We start from the raw sequence: 23,899 nt of genomic DNA, 5'->3' as shown, positions 1-23,899 counted from the left end.
CATTGTCATGTATTACAGTACAATTACTCCAAGATATATAAAAAAATATATTAAAAAAATGTTACATACACATGGTATAGCATTCTTATATCCTTTTAGATTGACCCATTTGATAGTTTTTAAAGGGTAATTAGTGAAGGAGGCAGGGTCTAGAGATTTACATGGGAGGGGGAGAAAAGGGAAACTGATACGAGGGAGGTAGAGGTTAAATAGGTTAGACATAGTAAGGACGAAGAAAAATGCTGGTTTAGATGGAGTCAGTCTGGACTTCTGCATTGGCAAAGCCAATGTGTTTTGAAATGGTGGTTTAACCCCTTTTTGAAAAGTTTAATGGAGGGAATGGTGGTGAGGCTGGGTGGAAGGGAGTTCCATATTTTTCCGATTGCATTGGCAAAGACAGCATCACCTCCTGCATTGTTTGATTTCACTGTTTGAGCTAGCAGCTTGTTTGAGGAGCGTAAACTGTTGAGATTGTTGTAAGGTTGGATTAAGTTTTTCAGTGCAGGGGTTTTGTCAGATTGGTTAAGAATTTTAAATGCTATTATGAGTTGGTTCTGCTGTAAAAGGTTAGGGAATTCAATCCAACCCAGGCTTTGTAGGTTACTACAATGATGGGTTCTGTAGGGCATACCGGTTGCAAATCTGGCTATATGATTATAAGAACATGTTAGTTTGTTTACTTCAGTTGCGTTAAGATTTGTAAGAATAGGGGAGGCTTATAGGAGGGTAGAGAGGAGATGGGAGCGGGCAATGGCCATTTTTGCTATTGGAGTAAGAAAGGATTTTATTCGATAGAGCGACCCTAGTTTTTTATTAACGGTTTTAATAGTCTGATTGATATGGATATCGTATCTAAGTTTGTTGTCAATGGTAACTCCCAGTAGTTTAGTGTAGCAGTCTGGGGAGATAGTTGTCCCATTTTTGGATTGAATAGAAAAGGGTGTGGGTGTGATCTTATGAGTGGGGTAGAAGATTAGCAGTTTGGTTTTGTTTGGATTGAGAATAAGTTGACGTCCCATTAACCAATTCTCTACTACCGTGAAACAGTGTTGTGTTTTTGATAACAAATTAACTGGAGAGGGGTCAGAACATACTAATGTGGAGTCATCGGCATATTGAATGCAGGTGGCTTCTGGGATGGCTTTGTAGAGGTCATTTAAGAAGACAGAAAAGAGAAGAGGTCCCAATATGGAACCTTGAGGAACCCCTATGGTATTAGATAGGAGGCTAGACAGCCTATTTTGCCAGAGTACAGCTTGCTGTCTCTTTGAGAGATAGGCTTGAAACCACTCTAGAGTTTGGTTGTCTAAATGGAGACTTTTAGGTATTATGAAGTAGTTGATGGTTCACCATATCAAAGGCCTTTGATAGGTCCAGAAAGAGAGCTGACGATACTTCTTTCTTATTACGGTTGTGGTTAATAGTGTCAGTAAAAGAGAGAAGGGCAGTGGTTGTACTATGGTGTGGTCTAAAGCCATGTTGAGAGCTGGTAAGTAGTTTGTTCTGGATAAGATAGTAAAGAAGCTGTCTATGTACACATTTTTCCATGATTTTTGCTAATGGTGACATTATAGCTATGGGCCTGTAATTTGACAGTTCTGTCGATGAGCCTCCTTTATGGAGTGGTATTACATAGGATATTTTCCATATTGAGGGATTTTGGCTTGACTAAGGTACGATTGATGAGTATCGAGATGGGGTAAGCTATAACATCAGCAGCTTTTTGTAAGTATTCGGCTGGGAGAAGATCAGCGGAGAGAGTAGTTGGTTTTAGTTTCTTCAGTAGTGAGCATATATAGGCAGTGGGGACAGGATGAAATTTAAAGGTGGGTATGGACTTTGGGGTGATCTCTGTTATCTGGGGGTTTGTAGTTGATAGCTGGTTGGCTAGGGATTGTATAGTGTCCATGAAGAAGGTATTAAAGGAATTGGCTACTTCTTCTGGGATTTTATCCGATAGTTTTTCTGGGGTAGGGGTAGAGCTTTTACCTGGATGGAGTAGATTATTTAAATTGGCCCAGAATTTTTGGGGATTGTTTTGGTGTTTGTATTGTAGTTGACTATAGTAGTTTTTTTTATCTAGGGTTATAGATTTTTTGGTCAGATTTCTTTGTTGTTGAAATTTAATGCGGTCTAGGGGGGACTTGGTTGTACGCCATAAATCCCCGATTTTGTTTCTTAGTTTAATTAGGGATTTGGTTTCTTTTGTTAGCCAGGGTGCTATAAGTATTTTAATTCTAATTAGTCTTTTTGGGGCGTGGGACTCAAGTATTGTGAGAAATGTAGTATTAAAATTTAATACTGCCTCCTCCAGGGGAAGGTGCTTGAGGGATACCCAGTTGTAGGATTTAAGTTCTGTCTGAAATTTTGTGAGGTCAAAGTGTTTCCTATTTCTAACCGACCTGTACATGGGCTGATTCGAGTATGTTATCTTGTTCTTCTTAAGGTAGGTAATGAGGTGATCACTAAGTTCATTTGGAAGGGTCCCTGATACATAGGTATGGTGTTGACTGTTTATTAGGATCCAGTCAAGGATACTCTCTTTTTGTTTGTTATTACCTATTCTGGTAGGGGAGGATATGGTCTGTTGGAATCCATGGAGATTTATTGCAGTGGAGTTTAACTCGGAGGAACATTGGTTCCAGTCCAAGTTAACATCACCTAGGATAATGGTTTCTTGAGGGTAATTGTTTGATAGCCAGCTAAGAAGGTTTTCAATTGTTTCGGCGTTTTTCCCGGGGGGGATATAGGTCACGATTAGATTATTTTTTTTTTCCCTATTTAGTTCTACTTTTAGTGCTAGCACTTTAGCATTGGAGATCTGGGGTGCCTGGATGGGGTTGATAGTGACATTTAGTGTGCTTTTGTAGAGCACAGCAATACCACCACCCTTTTTGTTTAGTCGATCAGCTCTGTGTATATTATAGCCAGGTGGGATAATCTCATTATCCTTGGTCCCTGGTTTTGACCAGGTTTCGGTTAAGCACATTATTTCTGGGAGGTACGTTCCTATTAGCGCATGTAAGTTATGTATCTTATTATTTAGGCTTCTTATGTTTAAGTGATATATTTGGAGGGAGTTGGATGTGTTTTGGGGAGGTGGTCAGTTGTTCAAGGTTGGTGTTGACATAGGGCCTGGGTTGGGGTGGATGTCCCCATCTTTAGTTATGTTTTTTCCTATTAGGTCTAATAGTCTCATAAGTTTAAATAGTTGTTTGTAATCCTGTTTGGATTTAGGGTACTTTGGTTTGAGTTTATACAGGTAGTGATAGTTTGACAGTGGTGATTGACTGGTTAGTTTAAGAGCACACTGTGTAGCAGTTCTCAGCGATGGGGAGATATAAGTTTGGTATCTGGGGTAGTAGTAGCCTAAGTAAGGTTGGTCTTCATATTTAGTTAGCAGGTATAGTACAGTACACAATGGTAGGGTAAGCATTATTACTTTTAGCATTGGTTTGGTTGTATTGGGTGTGGTGGATTTCATTTTCATGGGGTGATGGAGCATTTAAGTGTAAGAGGATATATAGAGGGTTGGATGGAGGAAGTGGTAGGAGGTGTGGGAGTCTTGCAGGTGATTTTGTGTGGCTGGAGAGAGGAAGGGGTGTGGTTATGTAGGTATAAATGTAGATGTACTGGGGCGGGTGGGATATGGGGGCAGGGTAGGGGCTGAGCGAGCCAAGCGAGGCGGGCGGAGGGTTTATTCAGCTCAGACTAAGGCACCTGAGAAAAGCTGAAATTAAGGTAACTTGTGCCTCCAGTGATATACACTCACTAAGGTATACTGTTTGTAAGAACTAATTCTGGGAATATTAATAATTTGTAGTTTGGAGGGGTAGTTTACTGCCGTGCACTGAACCCAGTACGCTAGTCTTTACAGTTTTAGTTAGACTTTGTTCAGTGTATAACTTTTACAGAGTTATTAACCTTATTGGTTTCTTAACACTTGTTGTCCTGCTGGTGGATACAGCTTAACTGTGCCTCCCGTTTAGGTGCAGTGACTATCTTATGAGAGGGTCTTGAATCTTATCACCTGTAGGGCAAGTGGTCAGTACCTAAAGGAGATACAACATAATACAATGCAATGGTTAGGAGTCTTCTTCCCTAGTAACCATGTTCTGTAGATTTAGCACGACAACTGTAAGGTTAATGCACAGACTGGAAATTACACTAGTAACTAATTGTATATTGCTTCGAGTTTAGTTGGAGTACATATATTAAAAATAGTTACTTGGATAAGCTGACTGCAACTCCGTAAAATAGTCGCTAAAGTTAAACAATACAGGGAAGTAGTAATAACCCTCGCTAATAACCATTACAGTTACAATCCAAAGTGAAATTCCTTAGTTTTGGGGAAAAAAGTAACCCTTTTCCATCAAACAAATCTGCGTTTGGTTCAGTACTCAGTAGTAGTTCGTTTATGAACTCGTGCACGTATCAGACGCTAGTTATCATGAAAGTAATCAACAAACTAGTGTAGCATTTAGCAAACGCCATTTAGGAGATGCCATATATCAGTATAGTATTCATCAAACTGGTAAATCACCTTGCACAGAACAGTAGTGCTCACAAGCTGAGCGTGCATCTGAAAGTAAGATTAGCGTTTTATCACAATTCAACTAGGGCGACCATGCTGAAATGGTCGAATTACATCAGCGTAACAGCTATGGAGTCGTATCTTAGTCGCCAAGTTTTGACTATGGCTATTTACAGTAATAAACACTATAAACTGCTTAACAATCAAAGCGTATCTACGGCTATTTACAGTAATAAACGCTATAAATTGCTTAACTATTAAAGCGTATCTAGCGCTACCATGTTAAGGTAGACAGACTGCACAAATCAAATAGAATACTAAGAGATATTTACAGAGATATGCTTAGAATTAAATGCTGAAATCACATACCCTGTTAGACTACCGGCTAGGTTCTGGTTCACAGCAGTAAATCAAATATGGCGGTGCAAGCATGGAGGATAAATAACCTCGCATGCATCATAAGTCAGGGGAGGAGTTGTAATTATTCAGCTCCAGACTAAGGCAACTGAGAAAAGCTGAAATTAAGGTAACTTGTGCCTCCAGTGATATACACTCACTAAGGTATACTGTTTGTAAGAACTAATTCTGGGAATATTAATAATTTGTAGTTTGGTGGGGTAGTTTACTGCCGTGCACTGAACCCAGTACGCTAGTCTTTACAGTTTTAGTTAGACTTTGTTCAGTGTATAACTTTTACAGAGTTATTAACCTTATTGGTTTCTTAACACTTGTTGTCCTGCTGGTGGATACAGCTTAACTGTGCCTCCCGTTTAGGTGCAGTGACTATCTTATGAGAGGGTCTTGAATCTTATCGCCTGTAGGGCAAGTGGTCAGTACCTTATTGGTTTCTTAACACTTATTGTCCTGCTGGTGGATACAGCTTAACTGTGCCTCCCGTTTAGGTGCAGTGACTATCTTATGAGAGGGTCTTGAATCTTATCGCCTGTAAGGCAAGTGGTCAGTACCTTATTGGTTTCTTAACACTTGTTGTCCTGCTGGTGGATACAGCTTAACTGTGCCACCCGTTTAGGTGCAGTGACTATCATGGTCAGTACCTTATTGGTTTCTTAACACTTGTTGTCCTGCTGGTGGATACAGCTTAACTGTGCCTCCCGTTTAGGTGCAGTGACTATCTTATGAGAGGGTCTTGAATCTTATCGCCTGTAGGGCAAGTGGTCAGTACCCTGTTAGACTACCGGCTAGGTTCTGGTTCACAGCAGTATCTTCCCCAAACACCATTGAATCTCAATATGTTTTACTCATTAAACTAAAAAACATCTCCCCCAAACAACATTGAATCTGAATATTTTTACTTGTTAAACTAAGAAACATCTGCCCCAAACACAATTGAATCTCAATATGTTTTACTCAAACTAAAAAATCTCCCCATACACCCTTGAATCTCAATGTTTTACTCATTAAACTAAAAAACAACTCCCCCAAACACCATTGAATCTCAATATGTTTTACTCATTAAATTAAGAAACAACTCCCAGAAACACCATTGAATCTCAATATGTTTTACTCATAAACTAAGAAACATCTCTTCCAAACACCATTGAATCTCAATATGTTTTACTCATTAAACTAAGAAACATGTCCCCAAAAACCAATGAATCTTAATATGTTTTACTCATTAAACTAAGAAACATCTCCCCCAAACACCATGGAATCTCAATATGTTTTACTCATTAAACTAAGAAACATTTCCCACAAACACCACTGAATCTTAATATGTTTTACTCATTAAACTATGAAACATCTCCCCCAAACACCAATGAATCTCAATATGTTTTACTTAATAAACTAAGTAACATCACCCCAAACACCACTGAATCTAAATATGTTTTAATCATTAAACTAAGAAACATCTCCCCAAACACCATTGAATCTCAATATGTTTTACTCATTAAACTAAGAAACATCTCCCTCAAACACCATTGAATCTCAATATGTTTTACTCATTAAACTAAGAAACATCTCCCCTAAACACCATTGAATCTCAATATGTTTTACTCATTAAACTATGAAACATCTCCCCAAACACCATTGAATATCAATATGTTTTACTCATTAAACTAAGAAACATCTCCCCCAAACACCATTGAATCTCAATATGTTTTACTCATTAAACTAAGAAACATCTCCCCAAACACCACTGAATCTCAATATGTTTTACTCATTAAACTAAGAAACATCTCCCCAAACACCATTGAATCTCAATATGTTTTACTCATTAAACTAAGAAACATCTCCCCCAAACACCATTGAATCTCAATATGTTTTACTCATTAAACTAAGAAACATCTCCCCAAACACCATTGAATCTCAATATGTTTTACTCATTAAACTAAGAAACATCTCCCCCAAACACCATTGAATCTCAATATGTTTTACTCATTAAACTAAGAAACATCTCCCCAAACCCCACTGAATTTCAATATGTTTTACTCATTAAATTAAGAAACATCTCCCCAAACACCATTGAATCTCAATATGTTTTACTCATTAAACTAAGAAACATCACCCCAAACACCACTGAATCTCAATATGTGTTACTCATTAAATTAAGAAACATCTCCCCAAACACCATTGAATCTCAATATGTTTTCCTCATTAAACTAAGAAACATCACCCCAAACACCACTGAATCTCAATATGTTTTACTCATTAAACTAAGAAACATCTCCCCCAAACACCATTGAATCTCAATATGTTTTACTCATTAAACTAAGAAACATCTCCCCAAACACCATTGAATCTCAATATGTTTTACTCATTAAACTAAGAAACATCTCTCCCAAACACTATTGAATTTCATTATGATTTACTCATTAAACTAAGAAACATCTCCAAAAAACACCAATGAATCTCAATATGTTTTACTCATTAAACAATAAAACATCTCCCCCAAACACCATTAAATCTCAATATGTTTTACTCATTAAACTAAGAAACATCTCCCCAAACACCATTGAATCTCAATATGTTTTACTCATTAAACTAGGAAACATCTCCCCCAAACACCATTGAATCTCAATATGTTTTACTCATTAAACGAAAAAACATCTTCCCCAAACACCATTGAATCTCAATATTTTTTACTGGTTAAACTAAGAAGCATCTTCCCCAAACACCATTGAATCTCAATATGTTTTACTCATTAAACTAAAAAACATCTCCCCCAAACACCATTGAATCTCAATATGTTTTACTCATTAAATTAAGAAACATCTCCCCAAACACCATTGAATCTCAATATGTTTTACTCATATACTAAGAAACATCTCTTCCAAACACCATTGAATCTCAATATGTTTTACTCATTAAACTAAGAAACATCTCCCCAAACACCATTGAATCTCAATATGTTTTACTCATTAAATTAAGAAACATCTCCCCGAACAACATTGAATCTCAATATGTTTTACTCATTAAACTAAGAAACATCACCCCAAACACCACTGAATCTCAATATGTTTTACTCATTAAACTAAGAAACATCTCCCCAAACCCCATTGAATCTCAGTATGTTTTACATATTAAACTAAGAAACATCTCCCTGAAACACCACTGAATCTCAATATGTTTTACTCATTAAACTAAGAAACATCTCCCCCAAACACCATTGAATCTCAATATGTTTTACTCATTAAACTAAGAAACATCTCCCCAAACACCATTTAATCTCAATATGTTTTACTCATTAAACTAAGGAAAATCTCCCCAAACACCATTGAATCTCAATATGTTTTACTCATTAAACTAAGAAACATCTCCCCCAAACACCATTGAATCTCAATATGTTTTACTCATTAAACTAAGAAACATCTCCCCCAAACACCATTGAATCTCAATATGTTTTACTCATTTAACTAAGAAACATCTCCCCAAACACAATTGAATTTCACTATGTTTTACTCATTAAAATAAAAAACAACACACCCAAACACCAATGAATCTCAATATGTTTTACTCATTAAACAATAAAACATTTCCCCCAAACACCATTAAATATCAATATGTTTTACTCATTAAACTAGGAAACATCTCCACCAAACACCATTGAATCTCAAAATGTTTTACTCATTAAACTAAGAAAGATTTCCTCCAAAACACCACTGAATCTCAATATGTTTTACTCATTAAAGTAAGAAACATCTCCCCAAAAAACAATTGAATCTCAATATATTTTACTAATTAAACTAAGAAACATCTCCCCCAAACACTATTGAATTTCATTATGTTTTACTCATTAAACTAAGAAACATCTCCCCAAACACCATTGAATCTCAATATGTTTTACTCATTAAACTAAGAAACATCTCCCACAAACACCATTGAATCTCAATATGTTTTACTCATTAAACTAAAAAACATCTCCCCCAAACACAATTGAATCTCAATATGTTTTACTCATTAAATTAAGAAACATCTCCCCAAACACGATTGAATCTCAAAATGTTTTCCTCATTAAACTAGGAAACATCACCCCAAACACCACTGAATCTCAGTATGTTTTACACATTAAATTAAGAAACATTTCCCCAAACACCATTGAATCTCAATATGTTTTTCTTATTAAATTAAGAAACATCTCCCCCAAGCACCATTGAATCTCAATATGTTTTACTCATTAAATTAAGAAACATCTCCCCAAACACCACTGAATCTAAATGTTTTACTCATTAAAGTAAGAAACATCACCCAAATACCATTGAATCTCAATATATTTTACTCATTAAACTAAGAAACAACTCCCCCAAAAACAATTAAATTTCAATATGTTTTCCTCATTAAACTAAGAAACAACTCTTCCAAACACCATTGAATCTCAATATGTTTTACTCATTAAACTAAGAAACATCTCACAAACACCATTGAATCTCAATATGTTTTACTCATTAAACTAACAAACATCTCTCCCAAACACCATTGAATCTCAATATGTTTTACTCATTAAACTAAGAAAAATCTTCTCAAACAACATTGCCTCTCAATACATTTTACTCATTAAACTAAGAAACATCCCACCAAACACAATTGAATTGCAATATGTTTTACTCAATAAACTAAGAAACATCTCCCCCAAACACCATTGAATCTCAATATGTTTTACTCATTAAACTAAGAAACATGTCCCCCAAACACCACTGAATCTCAATATGTTTTACTCATTAAACTAAGAAACATCTCCCCAAACACCATTGAATCTCAATATGTTTTACTCATTAAACTAAGAAACATCTCCCCAAACACCACTGAATCTCAATATGTTTTACTCATTAAAGTAAGAAACATCTCCCCAAACACCATTGAATCTCAATATGTTTTACTCATTAAACTAAGAAACATCTCCCCAAACCCCATTGAATCTCAGTATGTTTTACATATTAAACTAAGAAACATCTCCCTGAAACACCACTGAATCTCAATATGTTTTACTCATTAAACTAAGAAACATCTCCCCAAACACCACTGAATCTCAATATGTTTTACTCATTAAACTAAGAAACATCTCCCCTATACACAACTGAATCTCAATATGTTTTACTCATTAAAGTAAAAAATAACTCCCCCAAACACCACGGAATCTCAATATGTTTTAGTCATTAAAGAAAGAAACATCCCCCCAAACACCATTGAATCTCAATATGTTTTATTCTTTAAAGTAAGAAACATCTCCCCAAACACCATTGAATCTCAATATGTTTTACTCATTAAATTAAGAAACATCTCCCCCAAACACCATTGAATCTCAATATGTTTTACTCATTAAATTAAGAAACATCTCCCCCAAACACCACTGAATCTCAATATGTTTTAGTCATTAATGTAAGAAACATCTACGCCAAATACCAACGAATCTCAATATGTTTTACTCATTAAACTAAGAAACATCTCCCCAAACACCACTGAATCTCAATATGTTTTACTCATTAAACTAAGAAACATCTCCCCCAAACACCATTGAATCTCAATATGTTTTACTCATCAAACTAAGAAATATCTCCCCAAACACCATTGAATCTCAATGTTTTACTCATTAAACTAAAAAACATCTCCCCAAACACCATTGAATCTCAATATGTTTTACTCATTAAACTAAGAAACATCTCCCCCAAACACCATTGAATCTCAATATGTTTTACTCATTAAACTAAGAAACATCTTCCCCAAACACCATTGAATCTCAATATGTTTTACTCATTAAACTATGAAATATCTCCCCCAAACACCACTGACTCTAAATATGTTTTACTCATTAACATAAGAAACATCTCCAGCAAAGACCAGTGAATCTCAATATGTTTTACTAATTAAACTAAGAAACATCTCCCCCAAACACCATTGAATCTCAATATGTTTTACTCATTAAACTAGGAAACATCTCCCCCAAACATCATTGAATCTCAATATGTTTTACTCATTAAACTAAGAAACATCTCCCAAACACCATTGAATCTCAATATGTTTTACTCATTAAACTAAGAAACATCTCCCCCAAACACCATTGAATCTCAATATGTTTTACTCATTAAACTAAGAAACAACTCCCCCAACACCACTGAATCTCAATATGTTTTACTCATTAAACTAAGAAACATCTCCCCAAACACCATTGAATCTCAATATGTTTTACTCATTAAACTAAGAAACATCTCCCCCAAACACCACTGAATCTCAATATGTTTTACTCATTAAACTAAGAAACATCTCCCCAAACACCACTGAATCTCAATATGTTTTACTCATTAAACTAAGAAACATCACCCAAACACCACTGAATCTCAATATGTTTTACTCATTAAACTAAGAAACATCTCCCCAAACACCACTGAATCTCAATATGTTTTACTCATTAAACTAAGAAACATCTCCCCCAAACACCATTGAATCTCAATATGTTTTACTCATTAAACTAAGAAACATCTCCCGCAAACAGAATTGAATCTCAATATGTTTTACTCATTAAACTAAAAAACATCACCCCCAAACACTATTGAATCTCAATATGTTTTACTCATTAAACTAAGAAACAACTCCCAAACACCATTGAATCTCAATATGTTTTACTCATTAAACTAAGAAACATCTCCCCAAACACCATTGAATCTCAATATGTTTTACTCATTAAACTAAAAAACATCTCCCCAAACACCATTGAATCTCAATATGTTTTACTCATTAAATTAAGAAACATCTCCCTCAAACACTATTGAATCTCAATATGTTTTACTCATTAAACTAAGAAACATCTCCCCCAAACCCCACTGAATTTCAATATGTTTTACTCATTAAATTAAGAAACATCTCCCTCAAACACTATTGAATCTCAATATGTTTTACTCATTAAACTAAGAAACATCTCCCGCAAACACCATTGAATCTCAATATGTTTTACTCATTAAACTAAGAAACATCTCCCCCAAGCACCACTGAATCTCAATATGTTTTACTCATTAAACTAAGAAACATTTCCCCCAACACCACTGAATCTCAATATCTTTTACTCATTAAATTTAGAAACATCTCCCCCAAACACCAGTGTATTTCAATATGTTTTACTCATTAAACTAAGAAACATCTCCCCAAACACCATTGAATCTCAATATGTTTTACTCATTAAACTAAGAAACATCTCCCCCAAACACCATTGAATCTCAATATGTTTTACTCATTAAACTAAGAAACATCTCCCCAAACACCATTGAATCTCAATAGGTTTTACTCATTAAACTAAGAAACATCTCCAGCAAACACCATTGAATCTCAATATGTTTTACTCATTAAACTAAGAAACATCTCCCGCAAACACCATTGAATCTCAATATGTTTTACTCATTAAACTAAAAAACATCTCCCCTAAACACCATTGAATCTCAATATGTTTTACTCATTAAACTATGAAACATCTCCCCAAACACCATTGAATATCAACATGTTTTACTGATTAAACTATGAAACATCTCCGCCAAACACCACTGAATCTCAATATGTTTTACTCATTAAACTAAGAAACATCTCCCCCAAACACCACTGAATCTCAATATTATTTACTCATTAAACTAAGAAACATCTCCCCAAACACCATTGAATCTCAATATGTTTTACTCATTAAACTAAGAAACATCTCCCCCAAACACCATTGAATCTCAATATGTTTTACTCATTAAACTAAGAAACATCTCCCCAAACACCATTGAATCTCAATATGTTTTACTCATTAAATTAAGAAACATCTCCCCAAACACCATTGAATCTCAATATGTTTTACTCATTAAACTAAGAAACATCACCCCAAACACCACTGAATCTCAATATGTTTTACTCATTAAACTAAGAAACATCTCCCCAAACCCCATTGAATATCAATATGTTTTACTCATTAAACTAAGAAACATCTCCCCAAACACCATTGAATCTCAATATGTTTTACTCATTAAACTAAGAAACATCTCCCCCAAACACCATTGAATCTCAATATGTTTTACTCATTAAACTAAGAAACATCTCCCCCAAACACCATTGAATCTCAATATGTTTTACTCATTAAACTAAGAAACATCTTCCCCAAACACCATTGAATCTCAATATGTTTTACTCATTAAACTAAAAAACATCTCCCCCAAACACCATTGAATCTCAATATGTTTTACTCATTAAACTAAGAAACATCTCCTCCAAACACCATTGAATCTCAATATGTTTTACTCATTAAAGTAAGAAACATGTCCCCAAACACCATTGAATCTCAATATGTTTTACTCATTAAACTAAGAAACATCTCCCTTAAACACCATTGAATCTCAATATGTTTTACTCATTAAATTAAAAAACATCTCCCCAAACACCATTGATTATCAATATGTTTTACGCATTAAACTAAAAACATCTGCCCCAAACACCATTGAATCTCAATATATTTTACTCATTAAACTAAGAAACATCTTCCCCAAACACCACTGAATCTCAATATGTTTTACTCATTAAACTAAGAAACATCTCTCCCAAACACCATTGAATCTCAATATTTTTTACTCATTAAACTAAGAAACATCTCCCCAAACACCATTGCATCTCAATATGTTTTACTCATTAAACTAAGAAACATCTCCCCAAACACCATTGAATATCAATATGTTTTACTCATTAAACTAAGAAACATCACCCTCAAAAACACCATTGAATCTCAATATGTTTTACTCATTAAACTATGAAACATCTCCCCAAACACCATTGAATCTCAATATGTTTTACTCATTAAACTAAGAAACATCTCCCCCAAACACCATTGAATCTCAATATGTTTTACTCATTAAACTAAGAAACATCTCCCCAAACACCATTGAATCTCAATATGTTTTACTCATTAAACTAAGAAACATCTCCCCCAAACACCACTGAATCTCAATATGTTTTACTCATTAAACTAAGAAACATCTCCCCAAACACCACTGAATCTCAATATGTTTTACTCATTAAACTAAGAAACATCTCCCCCAAACACCACTGAATCTCAATATGTTTTACTCATTAAACTAAGAAACATCTCCCCCAAACACCATTGAATCTCAATATGTTTTACTCATTAAACTAAGAAACATCTCCCCAAACACCATTGAATCTCAATATGTTTTACTCATTAAACTAAGAAACATCTCCCTCAAACACCATTGAATCTCAATATGTTTTACTCATTAAAGTAAGAAACATCTCCCCAAACACCATTAAATCTCAATATGTTTTTATCATTAAACTAAGAAACATCTCCCCAAACACCATGGAATCTCAATATGTTTTAATCATTAAATTAAGAAACATCTCCCCAAACAACATTGAATCTCAATATGTTTTACTCATTAAACTACGAAACATCACCCCAAACACCACTGAATCTCAATATGTTTTAGTCATTAATGTAAGAAACATCTACCCCAAACACCACTGAATCTCAATATGTTTTACTCATTAAACTAAGAAACAACTCCAACAAACTCCACTGAATCTCAATATGTTTTACTCATTAAAGTAAGAAACATCTCCCCCAAACACCATTGAATCTCAATATGTTTTACTCATTAAACTAAGAAACATCTCCCCAAACACCATTGAATCTCAATATGTTTTACTCATTAAACTAAGAAACATCTCCCCCAAACACCATTGAATCTCAATATGTTTTACTCATTAAACTAAGAAACATCTTCCCCAAACACCATTGAATCTCAATATGTTTTACTCATTAAACTAAAAAACATCTCCCCCAAACACCATTGAATCTCAATATGTTTTACTCATTAAATTAAGAAACATCTCCCCAAACACCATTGAATCTCAATATGTTTTACTCATTAAACTAAGAAACATCTCCCCCAAACACCATTGAATCTCAATATGTTTTACTCATTAAACTAAGAAACATCTCCCCGAAACACCACTGAATCTCAATATGTTTTACTCATTAAACTAAGAAACATCTCCTCCAAACACCATTGAATCTCAATATGTTTTACTCATTAAACTAAGAAACATCTCCCCCAAACACCATTGAATCTCAATATGTTTTACTCATTAAACTAAGAAACATCTTCCCCAAACACCATTGAATCTCAATATGTTTTACTCATTAAACTAAAAAACATCTCCCCCAAACACCATTGAATCTCAATATGTTTTACTCATTAAACTAAGAAACATCTTCCCCAAACACCATTGAATCTCAATATTTTTTACTCATTAAACTAAGAAACATCTTCCTCAAACACCATTGAATCTCAATATGTTTTACTCATTAAACTAAGAAACATCTCCCCAAACACCATTGAATCTCAATATGTTTTACTCATTAAACTAAAAAACATCTCCCCCAAACACCATTGAATCTCAATATGTTTTACTCATTAAATTAAGAAACAACTCCCAGAAACACCATTGAATCTCAATATGTTTTACTCATAAACTAAGAAACATCTCTTCCAAACACCATTGAATCTCAATATGTTTTACTCATTAAACTAAGAAACATCTCCCCAAACACCACTGAATCTCAATATGTTTTACTCATTAAACTAAGAAACATCTCTTCCAAACAGCACTGAATCTCAATATGTTTTCCTCATTAAACTAAGAAACATCTCCCCCAAACACCATAGAATATCAATATGTTTTACTCATTAAACTAAGAAACATCTGCCCCAAACACCATGGAATCTCAATATGTTTTACTCATTAAACTAAGAAACATGTCCCACAAACACCATTGAATCTCAATATGTTTTACTCATTAAACTAAGAAACATCTCCCTCAAACACCATTGAATCTCAATATGTTTTACTCATTAAACTAAGAAACATCTCCCCAAACACCATTGAATCTCAATATGTTTTACTCATTAAACTAAGAAACATCTCCCCCAAACACCATTGAATCTCAATATGTTTTACTCATTAAACTAAGAAACATCTCCCGCAAACACCATTGAATCTCAATATGTTTTACTCATTAAACTAAGAAACATCTCCCCAAACACCATTGAATCTCAATATGTTTTACTCATTAAAACATCTCCCCAAACACAATTGAATCTCAATATGTTTTATTCATCAAACTAAAAAACATCTCCCCCAAACACCATTGAATCTCAATATGTTTTACTCATTAAACTAAGAAACATCTCCCCAAAACACCATTGAATTTCAATATGTTTTCCTCATTAAACTAAGAAACATTTCCCACAAACACCATTGAATCTCAATATGTTTTACTCATTAAACTAAGAAACATCTCCCCCAAACACCATTGAATCTCAATATGTTTTACTCATTAAACTAAGAAACATCTCCCCAAACACCACTGAATCTCAATATGTTTTACTCATTAAACTAAGAAACATTTCCCAAACACCACTGAATCTCAATATGTTTTACTCATTAAACTAAGAAACATCTCCCCCAAACACCATTGAATCTCAATATGTTTTACTCATTAAACTAAGAAACATCTCCCCCAAACACCATTGAATCTCAATATGTTTTACTCATTAATCTAGAAAACATCTCCCCAAACACCATTGAATCTCAATATGTTTTACTCATTAAACTAAGAAACATCTCCCCCAAACACCATTGAATCTCAATATGTTTTACTCATTAAACTAAGAAACATCTCCCCAAACACCATTGAATCTCAATATGTTTTACTCATTAAACTAAAAAACATCTCCCCAAACACCATTGAATCTCAAAATGTTTCACTCATTAAACTAAGAAACATCTCCCCAAACACCATTGAATCTCCATATGTGTTACTCATTAAATTAAGAAACATATCCCCAAACACCATTGAATCTCAATATGTTTCCTCATTAAACTAAGAAACATCACCCCAAACACCACTGAATCTCAATATGTTTTACTCATTAAACTAAGAAACATCTCCCCAAACACCACTGAATCTCAATATGTTTTACTCATTAAACTAAGAAACATCTCCCCCAAACACCATTGAATCTCAATATGTTTTACTCATTAAACTAAGAAACATCCCACAAACACCATTGAATCTCAATATGTTTTACTCATTAAACTAAGAAACATCTCCCCAAACACCACTGAATCTCAATATGTTTTACTCATTAAACTAAGAAACATCTCCCCCAAACACCATTGAATCTCAATATGTTTTACTCATTAAACTAAGAAACATCTCCCCCAAACACCATTGAATCTCAATATGTTTTACTCATTAAACTAAGAAACATCTTCCCCAAACACCACTGAATCTCAATATGTTTTACTCATTAAACTAAGAAACATCTCCCCAAACACCACTGAATCTCAATATGTTTTACTCATTAACGTAAGAAACATCTCCCCAAACACCATTGAATCTCAATATGTTTTACTCATTAAACTAAGAAACATCTCCCCAAACACCATTGAATCTCAATATGTTTTACTCATTAAACTAAGAAACATCTCCCCAAACACCATTGAATCTAAATATGTTTTACTCATTAACGTAAGAAACATCTCCCGCAAACACCATTGAATCTCAATATGTTTTACTCATTAAAGTAAGAAACAACTCCCCCAAACACCACTGAATCTCAATATGTTTTAGTCATTAAAGTAAGAAACATCTCATCAAACAGCATTGAATCTCAATATCTTTTACTCATTAAACTAAGAAACATCTCCCCAAACACCATTGAATCTCAATATGTTTTACTCATTAAACTAAGAAACATCTCCCCCAAACACCATTGAATCTCAATATGTTTTACTCATTAAACTAAGAAACATCTCCCCAAACACAATTGAATCTCAATATGTTTTACTCATTAAATTAAGAAACATCTCCCCCAAACACCATTGAATCTCAATATATTTTACTAATTAAACTAAGAAACATCTCCCCAAACACTATTGAATTTCATTATGTTTTACTCATTAAACTAAGAAACATCTCCCCAAACACCATTGAATCTCAATATGTTTTACTCATTAAACTAAAAAACATCTCCCCAAACACCATTGAATCTCAATATGTTTTATTCATTAAACTAAAAAACATCTCCCCCAAACACCATTGAATCTCAATATGTTTTACTCATTAAACTAAGAAACATCTCCCACAAACACCATTGAATCTCAATATGTTTTACTCATTAAACTAAGAAACATCTCCACCAAACACCATTGAATCTCAATATGTTTTATTCATTAAACTAAAAAACATCTCCCCTAAACACCATTGAATCTCAATATGTTTTACTCATTAAACTATGAAACATCTCCCCAAACACCATTGAATATCAATATGATTTACTCGTTAAACTAAGAAACATCTCCCTCAAAAAACACTAAATCTCAATATGTTTTACTCATTAAACTATGAAACATCTCCCCCAAACACCACTGAATCTCAATATGTTTTACTCATTAAATTAAGAAACATCTCCCCAAACACCATTGAATCTCAATATGTTTTACTCATTAAACTAAGAAACATCTCCCCAAACACCATTGAATCTCAATATGTTTTACTCATTAAACTAAGAAACATCTCCCCCAAACACCACTGAATCTCAATATGTTTTACTCATTAAACTAAGAAACATCTCCCCCAAACACCATTGAATCTCAATATGTTTTACTCATTAAAGTAAGAAACATCTCCCCAAACACCATTGAATCTCAATATGTTTTACTCATTAAACTAAGAAACATCTCCCGCAAACACCACTAAATCTCAATATGCTTTATTCATTAAACTAAGAAACATTTCCCCAAACACCACTGAATCTCAATATGTTTTACTCATTAAACTAAGAAACATCTCCCCAAACACCATTGAATCTCAATATGTTTTACTCATTAAACTAAGAAACATCTCCCCCAAACACCATTGAATCTCAATATGTTTTACTCATTAAAGTAAGAAACATCTCCCCAAACACCATTGAATCTCAATATGTTTTACTCATTAAACTAAGAAACTTCTCCCCCAAACACCATTGAATCTCAATATGTTTTACTCATTAAACTACCAAACATCACCCCCAAACACCATTGAATCTCAATATGTTTTACTCATTAAACTAAGAAACATCTCCCCCAAACACTACTGAATCTGAATATTTTTTACTCATTAAGCTATGAAACATCTCCCCGAAACACCATTGAATATCAGTATGTTTTATTCATTAAACTAAGAAGCATCTCCCCAAACACTATTGAATTGCTATACGTTTTACTCATTGAACTAAGAAATATCTTCCCCAAACACCATTGAATCTCAGTTTGTTTTACTCATTAAACTAAGAAACATTTGCCCCAAACACCATAGAATCTCACTGTTTTACTCATTAAACTAAATAACATCTCCTCCAAACACCACTGAATCTCAATATGTTTTAATCACTTTACCTCTTTCAGAAGTACTGAAACAGTAAAATGATTCTGATGTGAATAACTTATCATAGGTCCCCTACTGATCGTTGGCAAATTTTATTGATAATGTGTTATTTGAAATGTACTGGACAACTTGTTGTGCTTAATGCAGGAAGGAACTGAACTCTTAGTATAGCAGGAGATACAGGACTTGCAAGATCCCCTAAATGGACTGCATGTGTGTAATACTAATCGAAAAGAAAAGTAATAAAAAAGCAAAGTTTTATTTTTGAAAAAGAAGGTGTGAAAACAATGTACAGTTCATTATGTTTTTGAACACAAATATTTTGCTTCTAGTGAGACTCACGTAAGGACTAGGAATATGAAGAACTGCCATTTTGTAGGTGCTAGATTATCAACCCCAGGGGATATTTTTAACCCTGGTAATGCTTCCCAAGGTGAGAATCAAATTCTGTACTTTCCAGTCACAAGTCAGTAACCTCCCTTTACTCCCTTAAAACCATTCTAAAAGGCTTCTTATCCAAAAATCGCTCTCTTGCCTTGCTCAACCCAAGGATGCCTTAGATACCTAAATATGAGGAAGTACCTATTTATACCTTATACCTCCTTACTCTCCTTTCGTCACTCACTTCCTTAATTACATTAATTTCTGTCTTCTGACGCTCTCTCTAAATATACCATTACCTTATTTTTCTCCCACTTCAAATTCAGTTCCTGTTTGCAGTATACTAACCTACCATTAATTTCTCTAAACTTGCTAACATTTCTCTAAATATTAAATCTTTGTCATATAAGTTGTATCTACTCTTAACCAATATATTAACATTATGTCAAATTTGGTATAATTATTTATACTGTAGATTTTTATAACATTTATGAAGACTGTAAAATTAATGCTCACTTTGCAGCTTTTCTCCCCAGGTCTCTGCTCTGCTAAAAGTGGTCACCTACCCAAACAGACTTTTTCAATAATCAAAAATAAATAAATAAATACATAAAAACCCTCAACATTACACCAACCCTAGGTATCAAAAAAGTAAATAAGACAAGACAAACCAGTAATTGCCAACATAGATTTCAACTGTCCAGATTTTTGCCTCATAATTTTGGTCTGCTCCTCATAAAATTTATGGTTTTCTAGTGAATCACAGTGGATTGAAGTCTCTAAATAATGACATTCATATGAGTTTTGGAATTCATTTCCTTCAGGAAATGCACACTGACATAACTCCTGTTATACCAGCAACATTCCAAGATTATAGGAGCAATATTTAAAATCTGTCCCTATGTTTGGGCCTTTGGCCCCACAATTAATTTAGGCTTTGTCCAGATCTCTTGCACTAAGAGGTTCAGAGTTATGATTGTCAAACAAAATACATTTTCTAGAAGGATTGTTGATAACATGGCTGTTTGTTGCTTTATAGAAAATGCAAAAAAGTATCTAAGCTTCAGGATGGTGGGAAATGCAAAAATCACCCTCTCTAACCACTTTCTGGATCAAACACGGTGGCATTGTACATAATATACAAGATCAATGTAAAGGTGATTCTTATACAGGATGTATTATTATTTATAAAATAACAAAAGATTAGACAGATGAGGCTAAGTCAAGTAGCCCTTCTCTGATATCTGTGTCTCTGTGGGTATAAATCTCATTTACTAAACAAAGCACTTATGAAAGACTGATTAAAAAAGAAACCTTTATTCATAAGTCCACCAAAGTAACTTACTGACAACAAAAATGTGTCTTTAGAATGTTGTTTAATTTTGTATGACATAGACCAATCCTTACTTGTCTGAAACATTTCATTTATCATGACATTGTATAGTTCTGTTTTTGTAGAAATAATATGAAAACATTTCGATCTGATGTTGTTTGAGTGGATTGGTCCTATTCTTAATAGTTTGAATTCATAGTTGTAATAGAGTAGTTGTGAAGCTGAATGATTTGAATGATGCTGATTTATTTATTAATTAATTTATTGTATTGTTGTTAACTGGCATATGCATAAGGTTTATAAGGCCTACATTTTGGTACGATCCTGTAGAGAAAATATTGTTGACTGTCATTAAAATTAATAGGAAAGTTACAGCAACTCTTGACAGGAACCCCTCTAAATGTTGGTTATTTATTTATTTATGTATTTATTTACTCACTCATTTTATTGTACATTATTTTGTTTTGCTGATGATCAGTGGTATCACAACCTTTCAGCTGAAACTTGGGAAGAAATGCCTAAAAACATCTGACATGCTGTAACACATGGACAGATAATTCATTCCTGTTGGTGCATAATTTATATTAATAATACATATGAAGAAGATAATTACAATTATGTAATCAGATTATACTATATACATTGGAAAGGGGAATAAAGATAAATTAGAGACAGCTGTTCAAGAGCTTAGTGGCCTGCCATGTTCCTTTTGTTATTGCTACAAGTCCATCTCAGTTAAAGCAAGTATCTCTGCGTAATTTGACCACAGATGAGAAATGTTTTAACATAACAATCTTTTTATTCTAACAGGCCCCATGAGTGTGTATCTCCAAGTATAAATTCCAGTTTTAATGAGGATGTAACTATCTGCTGTCTTCTGCTGCCTTCTTTCTTGCTAATTACAGTGCAAATGAGCCAAAGAAGAAAATAGATAGTTTTCATCCCTTGTCGCTGACACGCTGAGTTTTACAGAACACATTTTGACACTGTTACTTACAGATACTATGGCTTTATTACTGTACATGACTTCACTTTTTTTATTTTTTATTTCTAACAGTAACTTTTTCTCTTTAAAGTTTTCCCTAAAGTCCCACTGTCCCAAAAATCTCATGCTGCGATGAAGATGTCTGTTACATAAAGAAGATATCAAACTCATATTTTCTCTCATTTGTAGGTACTGTCTTGTTCTTACATCTCAAGTTACTGCCTGAATGAGATTTTTGTGATCCGCTGGGCAACGTATTTAACAAAAGGCCATGGATTTTGTCATGAAACAAGCTTTGGGAGGTAAGTGCAAAGATTTCATAGCACCTGTCATTCCACTGGACTAAAATTGCACCAGTTTTTATTTGCCTGTCGTCTGCAGAGACTAATTATTCAGTAACTTCAGACCACATTCCCAGAATCCTTATCCTTGATATATATATATATATATATATATATATATATATATAAAACTTTGTACAAAGTAGCATGTTATAGAGCTCGGTAAGTTAAGTCACCTTGAGGATTATCATTTGCGTGTAACTTAGTATAGGTCAAGACTAATGAACTAAAGGCATTCAGTGGTATATGCTTGCAAGGTTCTGCAGTTTGTATAGTTTTTAAAGATCTTTCTTTATATACAAGTACCAGATTTGATGTTTCTGACTGGGAAGAGTATTCAGAAAATGAAGCATGAAGTGAACAACATAATATGTTTTCATGTGTCACAGTTATTCAACAGTTTACTGACAATACTCTGATTTAAGAAAGATAACACACTCCATCCTTTTGGAGAAATAGGTTGTCATTGAGATACAGCTATTAGATTCAGACCTGTGTTTTGAAATGGTATTGTAAAGTAAGATTTCTATTAGAAATAAAAATGACTGTTCAAACAAACAAACAAAAATGAAGTAGAAGGCACATAACTCTAATAAATAAAGCAGATTAATTTTTTTGTCTAGAATGTGTTAATTTCAAATGTTAGAAGGCTAACAGCAATCCTAAAGAAAATTGAAAAAGGGAATGAATTTGGTCTCACTTATGCTGTCTGGAACTGAAGGTTAAACAATGTATATTTCACATTATGTATAACACATTATTATACTACAATACTCTATGGTTTATTGCTTACTTTCCTTAGCACCATTAGCAAGTCCTCCTAAGGGAGATGTGAGACAAGATGGTATGTATACTCTGTCCTTTAAAGAAATGGTCAGTAGTTTGTCCCATTTTATGGAGTGCAGACAGGCTGTGTCACTGTGAAATGAAGTGACATTCTAAGATGTGCCCAGTTATCTACACTAACGTGTCCGATTTTAGTCTGAGAGAGAGAGAGAGGAGACAGACAGACAGAAATGCAAACAGACAAAGAGTGTGAGTGACTGAGAGAGCTATTAAGGAACATATTTCATAAATGCACCTAATACACAAACTGCAGGTGACCGAGTACATGATAAGGCACATAAGAAAACACAGCATGTGATTTGTGGTAGTATAAACCATCCATCTGCTTTGCAGTTTGCATTTTGTATGAGATTCCACTCTTACTTGAGGAATATGATGGGATAATTAGGGATCCAGAGAGATGCAAGCGGACTATTTCCACTGGATAGTAAGTGTCTGAAGCAGATTTACTCCATCAGTGTATTCTGTAAAATGGAATACTTTATAACCTTATAAATATACTTGACTGAATCATAAGAGTAGGATGAGAAAACTACTCTATTAATAAGACCATCTA

At 33.9% G+C, this 23,899-nt stretch overlaps 1 protein-coding gene across 2 annotated transcripts in view; it reads left to right on the top strand.

Moving 5' to 3' along the window:
• The window catches only part of CPLX2 (complexin 2), a 1,020,782-nt gene that overhangs the window by 258,857 nt on the left and 738,026 nt on the right, over positions 1–23,899 (top strand). For both annotated transcript variants that reach the window (XM_044068948.1, XM_044068949.1), the window contains exon 2: positions 22,346–22,458. In XM_044068948.1, the coding sequence (XP_043924883.1) occupies positions 22,428–22,458 (31 nt within the window). In that variant the 5' untranslated portion in view covers positions 22,346–22,427. The remainder of the gene's footprint in view (positions 1–22,345; positions 22,459–23,899) is intronic.

Source organism: Protopterus annectens, chromosome 4.part0 (assembly GCF_019279795.1).
Source record: "Protopterus annectens isolate FY-2018-M chromosome 4.part0, PAN1.0, whole genome shotgun sequence".
In the NCBI taxonomy this organism is placed as follows: domain Eukaryota; kingdom Metazoa; phylum Chordata; order Ceratodontiformes; family Protopteridae; genus Protopterus; species Protopterus annectens.
Note: the sequence above shows the minus strand (reverse complement) of the source record. Positions and strands in the feature narration are given on the sequence as shown.